General features: G+C 42.8%; 1 protein-coding gene across 2 annotated transcripts in view; it reads right to left on the reverse strand.

The window, feature by feature from the left end:
- Window positions 1-13768, reverse strand: part of IBTK (inhibitor of Bruton tyrosine kinase) — a 53492-nt gene extending 39724 nt beyond the window's left edge. The window contains exons 1-5 of one of the 2 annotated variants that reach the window (XM_035109524.2): window positions 13555-13768; window positions 3276-3942; window positions 1635-1731; window positions 1005-1129; window positions 372-482 (exon numbers count right to left, since the gene is read on the reverse strand). In XM_035109524.2, coding sequence (XP_034965415.1) covers window positions 372-482; window positions 1005-1129; window positions 1635-1731; window positions 3276-3599 — 657 coding nt within the window. In that variant the 5' untranslated portion in view covers window positions 3600-3942; window positions 13555-13768. Of the gene's footprint in view, window positions 1-371; window positions 483-1004; window positions 1130-1634; window positions 1732-3275; window positions 3943-13554 lie in introns of those variants that run through there. The other variant, XM_035109525.2, reaches the window with a different exon arrangement.
- Window positions 13769-13992: the final 224 nt, after the last annotated feature.

Genomic DNA, 13992 nt, shown 5'->3' on the forward strand with positions numbered 1-13992 from the left:
CATCGAGCATTGTTCCAATTCGGTTTAAATATGGCATAATTTAGAGGGTACTCAGTTGAAAATGCATAAGCAATATGATTTTCAGCAACGCAAAACACTGCAGAAGATCTGCATATGGAACAATTTGCATAGACAATGGTGCTTTTAAGCTCTCTTGTTAAATCAGCAGCTGCATGCTGCACTAAAGTAGCAGCAACTTCTGACAGTGTGTCAAAAGCAGTTTTTAAAGCACTGCAGGGGAGTTACTTAAAATAAATATAATTTTAAAAACCATGTGTACGGTATGTACAAAAGATGGCTCAGTGGTCGGCCAAATACAATATTTGAAACCAGTTTTCTTTTTCATAATCTAATAATTTGTTTTAAAATACCAAGCAAGTCTGTTCATCACCATGACCCAAGCGTCCTCCTTGACCATGTCCACATGTGTATACTTGTCCTTTTTGGGAAAGAAACACGGAGTGAAATTTACAGAGCACCACCTAAAGGAGAGAGAGGAAAGGGTCCTTAACAATGTTGCTTGAGCTGCATCATGAATTAACATTACTTATTATCATCACCATGAAGTAATATATAATGAACTAACAAATGGAGCAGAGAAAATTCCAATAACTAAACCAGATTTTCTTCAGAAAAGGAAATACTAAAAGGTGTGTACTTATGCTAACAAATCACTGATGAGAGTAGAGAAAATGCTGAGGCTGCTTGCTTTCCCACCCACACCAGCTATTGAGATTTAATGCCAGGTGTATTGAGAGAGGGTGGAAGAACAGAAGCAGGGGGTGGGCTGTTTCTGCTTTGTAAGTCACAGAAAAATAGGGGAAGAGGATGGAGGACAGAAGTGAAGCAAAGACACATGATAAACTGGGATTCTAAGGTCTAAGACCTGCGACTAAGCCCTATATTTGGCATAAGAGGGGACTACAAATGCTTTGAAGGTTGGGGGCTTGAGGGAGTTTACCATGCTAGCCCTGGATGTTTTGTTGTGTATATATATTAATTACCTGTTTAACATAAACACCATTCCTAGGAAAGAGATCCACCAGCTCAGGATGATATTTACTCTGTTGACCACCATGTCCCAAAGTAAAATTTATATTGTTTCCCCAGGTGTAGACATCTGTGGGATCTAACACAAAATCATGACTTCCATTTGAATCCTCATTCTCATATGCACACAATGCGTTATTTTAAATGCACTTCTACTTTCTGTTGAATGGATTCTTTCCAGATATCCTGCAAAACTAGGCAAAAGGCCTAGAAGACTATCAGGGTTTTTTTATTACAGCAAAATTACATACCTGAGCATTTACCTAAAATAACATAATCCCAACATTCTCAAGATATATATGGACGAGAACTAAGTCACTGAACATAGCTTAAGTATCAACAAGCATGCATGTACACACACAATTTCAATAAATGTAGTTTCAACATGCTGTTTTAAGGTATGATTTAGGCCCCTCGGGATTCAGAGGAGAGGCTAACCCAGCACCCAACACCTAACATTGCACTGCACTTCATAAAACATACATTTTATAAAACATAGCTTTTCCTGCATGTTCAAAATATAGTTATTTCTTCATGTTCAAATTTGTACCAGTAAGCATAATGATCCTCTTATGGTGACATACCTGTATTCTTAAAAATGACATGGGCTGGTCTGTCCTTCATTACAAGATCCAAAGCAGACAAGCCTTCTTTGTCCTGCATATACAAGTTCACACCATGCTGAGAACAAACGGAGGAGAGGAAGAGGAGAGGAAGTGAAAACTGATAATCCAGTTTTGTTTCTTATTCCACCAATCTTCTAATCTAAATTAGCTCATTCATATTTTTATAGGTGTCTGAAACCTCCAAGACTCATAAACTGAAGCATCATCCTGCCAAGACACAGGTATTATTGGTGAACAGTTTTATGTTTTGGTTGGGGGGTGAGGGACACTCCTTCTACCACCTGAGGCACCTCTAGACATGCCCCCCCATTCTCCTTAGACAGGTCTAATATGTTATATGCTGTGAGCTGCCTTTGAAGTCAGCTGCTAGGCTAACTTTATGTAGGCATTGGGCACATATCTTGTTGTGCTTAAAGGGGTCCACTGACATGATCTGTTTCATTTTTTCTCAAACTTGAGTCCCCAGCTGTTAGACTACAAAGTCTATCATCCCTAGCTAGCAGAACTAGTAGACAGGGGCGATGGGAGTTGTAGTCCAACAACAGCTGAGGAGGCAACTGATCTATGGAAAATAGACTGAGAGACTAAGGGAGGCAAGCAAAGGCCACCTCTGAGCATGGCTCAGCTGAACGATCTGCTCCTCTCACAGGGCCTTCTACCATCAAGTGCTCTATGCGAAGGAGTGTGATAATTACATGTTTATATGTATATATATTTATTGCATTGCATTAATGTATTTTCTTATTTGTAAGCTGCCTTGGAATGATTTGGATAGCTAGGTAGCTCAGTTGGCTAGAGCATTTATCGTGAAAAGCAGAATATAAATAATTGTAACAAAAAAGGAAGCAAGAACAATTCAAATTGGGGCTAGTTACATTTAAAGCCCCTACACCCACCAGCCTTACCCAACCTGGTGCTCTTCAGATGCTTTGTACTACAATTCCCATCAGTCCCAAGAGGCACAACTGTGTTGTGAACTGGTCCAAAACATTTGGAGGAGACCAGTTTAGAGAAGACTAACAAGCAGAATCTATAACTGTTCTTCACTTGAAAACAACTTCAAATGGATCAAAAAGAAAACGAGACAAACAGACAAAAACCTAGAACAAACTTTAAGCCATCTGTAGTTCACCATGCCTCTACCTTGCCTGCAATAGCAGGGAATGATTCATTTTGACATCAGACTCAAACATTATACAGAAGACTTCCTGTTAAGATTTCCCCCCTACATATTATTCAACAGAACAATCAAGTTTAATTTTATTTGAACAAACCATGACAGCCTAATAAAAAGATATGTGCAACTGAAAGAATGACCACATGGGATTTGGCAGGTGGGCGGTATTCCATCAGCACAAGGATTTTCACTTGTGGTTACTTTCCTTGCTTCTCCCCACATGCTCTCCGCAAGAGATGGAGAGAACGTTCTATTGCGCAAGAGTAAATGCTTGCACTAACATAACATTCACCTGAGCGCTACATTGGATTCCATCCAACTGCTTATATACAGGACAGCCTGATTTTGCTCAGCCCTTGGTTCCTAAAGTCTTGAGGCCAAATGCATATTCATAACAGCACTAAGAATTGCAAAATACCAACCTTCAGTAGCGACCACGCACAGTCTATATGACCATAGAAAATGCCACGGTGTAAAGCTGTCCATCCAGACTCCTTGTCTTTTGCCAACAAATCCACTCCATTTGTTTCTATCAGCCAGTCTAGCACCCCTTTCTTACCACAGGAAGAGGCAAGATGAAGGGCGTTCCTGCCAAAGATATCCTTGCTTGTTGCGGCATTGTAGCAGTGAGAAGTGAGGAAGGCCTTGATTTGGCCTTCACTCCCTTGAGTTATGACAGAAACAATATCCAAAGCATGCTGCAGTGATCGACACTTCAAAGTACAGTCAGGCATCAAAGAAGTCATCTTACGCTTTACTGCACTACTCTACTGTACAAGAGAAACCCCTGTAAAACACAGACAAGGGAACTCTGCTTTGTGCCCCTTCTTCACAAGAAAATCATGATTTTCAGGAACAGTCTTTATTCAGTTGCAGAAAGCTGCCATGGGAATTATTGTGCTGTTAAGGCTTGGCACTTAAAAAAATAAATATTTTCATCAATATAAATTCAAGAGTTCATTTCTTTATCTACAAAATACCATATAGTTGAGGAAGAAAAAGTTTCCAAAAGGCAATAAAGGTGTGAGGAGGGGGATTCCCCCTCCACACTGGCTAGTTCTTTCAGATATCCATAATTGCAAGGGAGATCTGCAAGAAGAGAAATGGGAGAAAAATGAGATTAGGAAATGTTCAGAATATCAGCAACTGTGTTTCAAGGATTTATTGATTATTTTTTCCTGGCCTCCCTCTTAAAGATGAAGGCAGCAAACAATGGATAAAACAAAAACAAAACAACATCTTAAACAATTCCAATACAGATGCAAATTGGGAATTTATGTGAAACACTACTCTGCACCCACCCCACACTGGCAAAGAGAATACTATGTTAATTGTGCTAGAGCAAACAGACAATTTATATTATATGTACATGCCACCCAGACATCACATTGACATTTTACTTTCAACTATGTCAGATTCAAGCCCTCTGGTATAGGAGGAAGCACAAAACATTTGGATAGAAAATTGAAACTCTGAACTGGATTTCTAAGACCAGAATGATGTGCCTTCTGTGTTCTGCAGACACTTCAGTTTTTACCATTACACCTACCCATATCCCCCACCTTTTTGGGCACCCTCACCCTTCAAGCATTTTCTTGTACCACCCTAGCAATAACTAAATCATACATACACACAATCTATGCCAGCTTCTTCTTTGTGAGCCCTCTCCATGAGGGTGGCAACACAAGAACAGGACTTTTCTGTAGTGGCTCACCATTTGTGGAATGGTCTCCCCATCTTTATATTTCTTTAGGCGCCAGACATAACTATAACCAGGCCTTTGGCCTTTAATTATCTGTGGCAGTGACCTTTCAGAAGTGGGATGCTTTTAATGTATTTCTCTTTCCTCTTGGTTCGAATATGAGGAAAGAGGTTGACTGTAAGTTGCTTTGGGTGCCCTGAGCAAGATAAGGTGACTGACAAATTTAAAAATAAAATAATAAGTACACATTTTTTTCTTAAAAAAATATGGAAATAAACAAGATTTAAACTACATGCTTCTATTCTATTTATACATACATTTAAGTATGTTTAATCTTTGTCCCAAGTACTACATATTCACTAACTAATTTACTGACATATTATGTGAACTTGCTTTTGGAGATATATTACATCCATAACTTGTTTGCATTTTTATATCCTCAAGTATAACTTTGTTCATCACTGCACTATTCAAAATTTTCATAAATCACATGATGCTCAGGCAATATTAACTCTATCTCCCCTTTCCAACTTTGGCTTTCAGACTTGATCAATAAGTGATATACATATAACTGAACATACAACTGAACTTACAGAAAACAGAAAGCAAATCCATCTCAGCATCTTATGCTTTGATAAAGTACCTCACTCTGTGACTCCTAAATCTCAATAATGTTTAATTTGTCTCAAAAAAGATAATGTAGAGCTGGAGCAAGTTCATAAATGGACAACTAAAATGATCAAGGGGTGGAACAAGTTCCCTATGATGCAAAGTTACAAGATTTGGGGCTTTTTAATTGAAAAATGAGGCAAATAAGGATAGAAAGGATAGAAAGGCAAAGATGATGCACGGTATGGAGAAAACAGATTGGGAATGTCCGATGAAGCTGAATGTTGAGTGATTCAGGGCAGACAAAACAAAATACCAAGGAAGCTGCCTTATACCTAGTCAGACCACTGGTCCATCAGTGGCTCTCCAGGGTTTCAGACAGAGGTCTCTCCCAGCCCAACTAGGGATGCTGAGGACTGAACCTGGGACCTTCTGTATGCAAAGCAGATGCTCTAATAATGAGCTATGGCTCTTCCTTCAAGTGCTTCTTCACACAGTGCTTAGCTAAACACCCACAAGATGTAGTCATGGACAGCAACTTGGACGGATTTAGAAGCTCAGACAAATTCAGAATGGCTACTAGCCATGACGGCTATGTTTTGCCCCCACTGTTGGAGGCAGTATCCCTCTGAATACCAGATTTCATGTAGAAGAAACAAAAATTCAAATGCTGAATTAAAATTGAGTGACCAAAACCGCAAAGCAATCAAGAGGCTATTGCCAGACATGTAACAGAAAGAGACTCTTAACTAGGGACTTTTCTTACTTGCTCATTACCAGCAGTTGTGGCTTGGTGGGCCTGATGCAACACATCATCATATTTGTTTCAAGTTTTATATGGTCTCTGACTTGCCCTGCCTCATATTTCACACACTCATGTCCATTTTTAAATACGACACCAGCATGTAAACACACACACATGCACACACTACCCATATCGGATTTCATGCAATTGGTGTTCTATTTAAACTAAGGTGCCTATGCACATGTAGACACCTACAAACAGGTTTAAATGTGACACTAAGTACATAAACCTCACACGGGTAATGTTTTCTTTATGCTTCTTTATATGCCTGGCCTCATGTTTAATCAGGCAAAAGGAACTTGGGCTACAACCTGTTCTTTTTAATTTGTGAAGTGATATGTGTGCTTACCGATTGCATTTCACAAGAACCTGCCTTCAATACTTTTTAATGTTAAAGTGCACTTGCAAATGAAGTTGCTCTGTGCATCTGTCTGTGAGACACCTGTACACCCACACCCTGTTAGTCACTACACTAGCCAGCTCTCAAATTATGTAGGCATGTTGTTGGCATCCATCTGTTTTGAGAGACAATGGAAGAGTGCACCAACAGGGGTAAATTCAAACTGCTGGAGAGTTACAGTACCTACTGTGGCTGTAGAAACCAATATGGGAGAGACATGTTTTATTGCAGCTGGAGCAGATGAAGGTGTCCAGTTTCACTGTTACAGATGCCCCATGGCGTTTTTTTCTCTGCTCTTCTCCCTGTGGTCATGTAGGCTTATATGTATCTATAAAAATGTAACAAGGGCATGTGGGTTTGTGTCCACTTTTCTCCGAAACCGCTTCACCGATTCCTTTCAGATTTGAACACAACGTCCAAAGCAAATGTCCGAAGGCTCTTATAAAGTTTTCAAAGACAGGTGTCACACCTCCGCCAGGTGAGACCCCCAAAAACCCCTGTTCCAGAACACACCACTCAGCCAAAAGTGCATGCTGGGAAAAGAACCAGGTTGCAAACCAGCGCCCTCTAGCAGCGGCTACACTGGTACTACACTTATAGAACCTTCCCTCTAAACAGCACCTCGGCTGCCGTTTACATACTAAGCCGAAGCCTTTACAGACTAGGCCAAATGGAGGCTGAAGCCTTTACAGACTAGGTACTGACTCGCCTGGATGGGGGTTGGGGGGCAGGGGACGGGATACGTCAGGACACGGTGGGGGGAATCACAGGGATAAGCCGGGGGTGGGGGGAGGAAGGGGCGGGATACATCATGGTTCGGCACAGGGCAGTCACAGGAATTAGCCACAGCAACACATGGCAGGGCCAGCTAGTTTGCTTATAAAATTATAAACCACTTGATTAAAAAAAAACCATGGGCAATGTAGAAATATTATATATAAGCATGGCTAACATAAATTTTTGTGATTTTCACTACAAGCTCTCAAACTTCATAGTTAGTATTGATCCAGAAATATTTTATCCCATCAACTATGATATTTTCAAAGAACCACTGATTGTTATAATCCTATTATAGGAAAAGGGCAGAATATCAAATATTGGTTATAAAACCATCAAATACTTGAAGTGGAACCAAACCATCAAATGCCAAAGACAGCCTGTCAATTGGCAGTGAATTATATTTTATATTAATAATTCACACACACACTGTAACATCTGCAGCACTAAGATTTATAATGGCAAGCATATTTTATCACTTATTTCAATGGTTGTTTCAATGGTTGTCAAGTTAAAACTTGACAGCCTCCCTTTCAAAACTATACTTCTCAATTGGGGGCGGGGCGGGGTTTGAAGGGACAAAACATACAGCTAATGTGTTGCAACTGTCAGACTCCACAATTCAAAAGTGGGTTAGCAGCACTTACTTAACTTGTTGAGTTGACAGCAAAGGGCACAGAGGGAACAAACTGGAAGGCAGGACCGCATTAGTCAGAGTACTATTTAGGAACTTGCTATAAAAAAGTAAACTGCTGACATCATGAAGCATTTTTGACTCAGCAGTTCTCTCTTATCTGTTGCTTCACAAGTTGTGTAATAGTGATAGACAAATTCAGCATGCAAATGTTGTCTTACATATCTGTTTCACTGTAAACCAGCCTGCATTCCTTGCCAATGAAATGGGCAATACGTTATTATTTAACAGTAATATATCCACATGTCATGGAAATGAGCACAAAACTAAAAATCTCTAGGTAAGACACATCAAAAAGAAATCTTAATACAAAGCAGACTTCAAGGGATCATGAACATTAAAATGAAAATGACTATCCAAGCAGATCAGGCCATTGGGGGGGGATGCAATAAAGCTGAACTCCAGCATTTTCTGGAAAGTTATGATTCATCTCAATTATGATCAACACCAGATGCTTCCAAAAGGTAGGAAAGTGTGCATCTAATTATTTAACAAAATACAGGAAACCTCCTACTTTGCTCTTCAACTACTATCTACAATTATCATTTTTATTATGGTGTTACAGCAAAGGTAATCAAGTAGTGTTACAAAGTAGGTAAATGTCATGTTTTATAAGCAAACAAATAAAAATGCTAAAATATCAATGCAAAATATTTTTAAAATCACACAGATGTTGACCTGAATTATGTTGTCACTACAAGGTTCACATTGCAGCTAATCAGGAAATGCTTCTTTTATGACTAAACGTGTAATCAATAGCAACACGTTTTCATTTAGAATCAAACAGATAAAAGGCTCATTGTACACAAAATTATAGTGAAACCCAGATTATGTTTTTGCTACCACACTAGTAAAAACAACAAAGAATACGAGCAAATCTGTCTTGTAGAATCACTTACACTACCACAAGCTCTTAAAACCAGTGTGCCTTACCACCAAAGAAGCCATTTGCTCTGTAGGCATTTTTTTTTGCAAAGCATTTATATTTCTGTTTCTGCCATGCAGTGGCCCAAATGTAGCACCTATATTTATGATTGACAGGCGCCTATTTCACAGCAAGGACTTTGTGTAACCTCTTGACTTTTTAGAACTGTATGATTTCAAGAAGCTAGTTCTAAGTCATTTCTTGTGCAGCAGCACAGGTCTGGGGGCTGGTCTCAGGGAAACCTTGAGCCCTTGTTCTTGGACAAAATCACTCAAAAGTCTGTTTCGGAAGAGAAACTGTAAAGTGAGCATGGTAGTGGGTTTGTCTAACCCAGGGGTTGTCAACCTGGTCCCTACCACCCACTAGTGGGTGTTTCAGGATTCTAGGTGGGCAGTAGGGGGTTCTAAGGCACAAGCCAAACCTCCTTTCGTTGAGCACTGGTGGGCGGTAAGGAAATTTTACCATCAAGAAAGATACATTAGTGGGCAGAGGTGGCGCTGTGGGTTAAACCACTGAGCCTAGGGCTTGCTGATCAGAAGGTTGGCGGTTCGAATCCCTGCAATGGGGTGAGCTCCCGTTGCTCGGTCCCAGCTCCTGCCCACCTAGCAGTTCAAAAGCACATCAAAGTGCAAGTAGATAAATAGGGACCGCTCCAGCGGGAAGGTAAACAGCGTTTCGGTGCGCTGCTCTGGTTCGCCAAAAGCAGCTTTGTCATGCTGGCCACATGACCTGGAAGCTGTCTGCGGACAAACGCTGGCTCCCTCGGCCTATAGAGCGAGATGAGCGCCGCAACCCCAGTCGGACACGACTGGACCTGATGGTCAGGGGCCCCTTTACCTTTACCCCTGGTCTAACCAATGCTGATGTAAAGTTGCACCAACAAAATGTAAAGAGAATTTAAAGGGGCAAGCAAAGCAATCTCTGAACTGTAATAGTTATAGCAGGTAACGGTATCAGGTAGCTCATTTACTTGTACAGGTATTTGTTCTATTATTGCAATCACAGGAAGTACAAAACAGAACTACGAAACTTATTGGCAAAGGAAACAGTTCAGGCAATTTAAAGATACCAATAAAAAAACCAATTCAAATTTCCTCATGAACAAACAGACATATTAATTGGTTTCAATCAGTTGAAGAAGCTATACATGACTATCTTGCTGCTCACATCAATACATTGGCTGCAGCATCCTCCCCCATTGTTCAGCCCTGACACTGAGATCCAGCGCTGAGGGCCTTCTGGTAGTTCCCTCATTGCGAGAAGTGACGTTACAGGGAACCAGACAGAGGGCCTTCTCGGTAGTGGGGCCCGCCCTGTGGAATGCCCTCCCATCAGATATCAAGAAAATAAGCAGCTATCCCATTTTTAAAAGACATCTGAAGGCAGCCCTGTTTAGGGAAGTTTTTAATATTTAATGCTGTATTATTTTAAACACTTGATTGGGTGCAGCCCAGAGTGGCTGGGGAAACTTAGCCAGATGGACGGGGTATAAATAATAAATTATTATTATTATATTATCCTGCAGCAGCTCCACATCAAGTATATTGTTGTTGTTGTTTAGTCGTTTAGTCATGTCCGACTCTTCATGATCCCTTGGACCAGAGCACACCAGGCATCAAGTACATTACAATGGTCTATTCTGGAAGTTGACAGATGTATAACTGAAGCCATACTATCCCTGTTCAGAAAAGCATTTTGTAATTGATGTGCACCAACTGAAGCTGGACATAGGCACTCTTAGCCATTAAAGTCACTCGGGACACAAATGTCCATAATGGTTCTAGGAGCAACCTGCAAACTACAAACCTGCTCCTCCAAGGGGAGGTAATATGGTGATAGGAAAAAACAAGAGTGGCCAGTCATGCAAGAAAGACTAGAATCATTTATTTGTTCTAATGCCAAACAACAGTATGCTATGTTCCAGCCCCACAGTCCTTTCCAGCCATTAAAGGAGAGAACCCAATTTAAAGTGTCAACAACCATGCAACACAACAATATAAGCAGGCATTGGCACAGACTCTACCCACCCCCCTTGCCCCCGCAACACCCAGATGTCCACAAACAACAGCAAGGGTACAGTGAGGAGACTGTGAACAAAGAAGTCTCTGATCAAACCCCAGGCCATTGCGGATCACAGGAAGTCAAAAAGCAATACCAAATAGTTTCTATCAATGCAAGCTCTTGTCCTATACCAGAAGCACTCCGGAGGAGATATGGTTCAGTAGTAAAACACATGTTTGCATACAAAAGGTACCAGGTTCAATCCCTGCCATCTCCAGGTTGGACCGAGAGAGGCTGCCGTTTGAAAACCTGTAAAGTTGCTGCCAGCCAGTGGCGGCAGTGGCGGAGCTTCATGCTCTGGCACCAGGGGCGGGGCTGGTGCCTGTTCTGGGGGCGGGATGCGCCTCCCGGAGGGGCAGGGGACACGTTCCAGGGCTGTGGCACACCTCCCGGAGGTCCACATTCCGGGGGTGGGGCGCGCCTCCCGGAGGGGTGTAACACGCATTCTGGGGGCGGGGTGCATGCCCGCGATGGCGCCCCTTGGAGCCCACCGCTTGGGGCGGCCTGCCCCCACCGTCCCTATCTTCCTACGCCCCTGAGTGTTGGCAATTATGAGCTAGAAAGACCTATGGTTTCACTCAGTATAGGGCAGTATCCTATGTTTCCTTAAGGCTGAACTCTCAGTAGTTATTAGTGCACTAGCTTATATGGCTTATGTCAGGCATCCCCAAACTTCGGCCCTCCAGATGTTTTGGGCTACAATTCCTATCTTCCCTGACCACTGGTCCTGTTAGCTAGGGATCATGGGAGTTGTAGGCCAAAACATCTGGAGGGCCGCAGTTTGGGGATGCCTGGCTTATGTTATGTTTCCTTCAGATTGCTTGCTCAGCTGAGTTGCCAACTTGGAAGAAGTAGAATCTTGGATTGGACATGCTTACAATATTAAATTCTCTATTCCTTTCTTCTCATGCTTTTAGTCTTTTGACTAGGGAAACATTAAGTAGCTAAGGTTTTGCCTTTAGTCCTTTGAATATTCAAGTTCAATAAAATTGAGACTTCCAAAAATCAGCACAATGTCTTCATTCCCAAGGAGTTGTTCTAAAATCACTGCTCTGAAACCACCACTACAGTGTATCTAGACCCGTGGTTCCCAACATGGGGCACACACCCCACAGAAGGGCAATTTGATTTTTAAGGGGGGCAATTTGAGAATGAGTTATTAACAGTTAATGGCCTTTTAGGCTTCCTCCACGCGAACAGGAGTTTACTTTTTGAATAATAAGAATTATATGTCATGGGGGGATCAGGATTTTAGAGATGCTTAGGTGGGGCATGGCCAAAAAAAGGTTGGGAACCACTGATCTAGACCCATTTAAATCTGCATTCAGTCCTGGTTTTGCAATCAAAACTGCCTTGGTCACCTGGTTAATGGCATTTGTTAGGGAAGAGGACAACCCTATTGATATCAATAACCTGCTCTAGATGCAGTTGCACTCTCCCTGGAAGAGCAGGTTTGTAGTTTGCAGGTTGCTCCTAGAACCATTGTGGACATTTGTGTCCCAAGTGACTTTAATGGCTAAGAGTGCTTATGTGCAGCTTCAGTTGGTGCACCAATTACAACAGGTTTTTCTGAACAGGAATGGTATGGCTTCAGTTATCCATCCTCTGTCAACTTCCAGAACAGACCATTGTAATGTACTTGATGTGGAGCTGCTGCAGGATGCTGCAGTCAATGTATTGATGTGAGCAGCAAGTTGGACATGTATAACTTTTATTCCCCAACTGATTGCAGGTCTAATTCAAGGTCCAATTCCATAAAAATCAATTATCAATGCAATATTAAAACAGCAATAAAAAGTGAAACAATGAGATGTCATAATTAATTAACAGAGTTGATGTACACAATCAAGATTTAGAGGTCTGAACTCTGCCTATACAACCAAGAACATTAGATTCCTTTTGCTCACTGTATTGTCAGTACTATTCTCTCTAAGCTGTACATTCCATTAAACAGATGACCTGCTCTGCTAGAGTGTACAATCAAAGTAAGGAGACCAAGGCGTTCCTGACCTAGACAGTGTAAACATTCAAGGCGAAAGTGTCCTCAGCATTATCCCTCAGTATGTTGCCCTTGGAACCAATGAAAGCAACACTACCCAATGGAGTTTTGCAGCGGAGTTCAAACTACAAGTCCTATTAGCAAAATGTTAAGGAACCACAAGGCACAGTGGCGGCCCTGAAAGTCAATCCTGCAAACTAGGTGTAGAAGCATCTAGAAAATGTATTTCCATATACAATTTCTTTTTTGGGGGGTGGAGAGGGAGAGAGGGGGAGAGAGAGAGAGAGAGAGAGAGAGAGAGAGAGAGAGAGAGAGAGAGAGAGAGAGAGAGAGAGAGAGGAGGGACTCTTTTCCCCCCTATAAAAATACAGGTGCCAAGTGTGTGTGTGTGTCCCACCCCACACCTCCATCTGAAGATTGCAATCTTTTATTTTTCTGGCAGAGCTTCTGCAGTCTGGGAAAAAAACAACTGCATGGCGAGGAGAAATGCAATCGGTGTGCAGCTCTTCCATTCAACGCCTGCCCATACTGGAACCGCCTGCACCTGTTGAATTCCTACCTGCCATGCAGCTGCTAGAAGCCCCCAGACCTCTGCCTGGGCGGTGGTCGGAGGTGGGAGGCTGGGGGACGAGGTAGCAACATTTCATGCCTGCTCCCCTGCCATCCCTCCCGCCGCCGCCCTCTCCCCCACCACCTCCCCCAGCAGAATCTTCTCCCCCCCCCCCTCACCAGTCGCTAGATGAATGGGCTGGGACAGTCGCAAGAGGACACGCGCTGGGGGACGGGGAAGCTCATCCTCAGTGTCTCCGAAGGGCTCCGGGCCGAGCCAGGGCGACTGACGGCGGAGGGGAGAGAGCGGAGCCCAAGGCAGCAGCCAGGGAAGGAATCGGCCACGGTTGCAAACCCTCTCAGGAGGAGACGGAGCAGGGCAGGTTGAGTACAGCGGAGCAAAGGAGCGCGCGATTGGGCGAAGCGCTGAGTATCGCGAGCGCCTATTGGCCGGCGGGAGCCAACGCTCCGGCTTCTGCCTCTGGAGTCAGAAGCTATAAGGGGCTGACACGCAATAGGCCCTCTCCGGGCAGTAGGGCGAAGAGCCCCCCGGGAGGGGAAGGGGCGAGGGGGCTGGCTTCCCTCGCCGAGTCGCCGCTGCCGCCGCATCTTCCGGTC

The sequence above is a fragment of the Zootoca vivipara genome, chromosome 3 (assembly GCF_963506605.1).
Source record: "Zootoca vivipara chromosome 3, rZooViv1.1, whole genome shotgun sequence".
Lineage (NCBI taxonomy): Eukaryota > Metazoa > Chordata > Lepidosauria > Squamata > Lacertidae > Zootoca > Zootoca vivipara.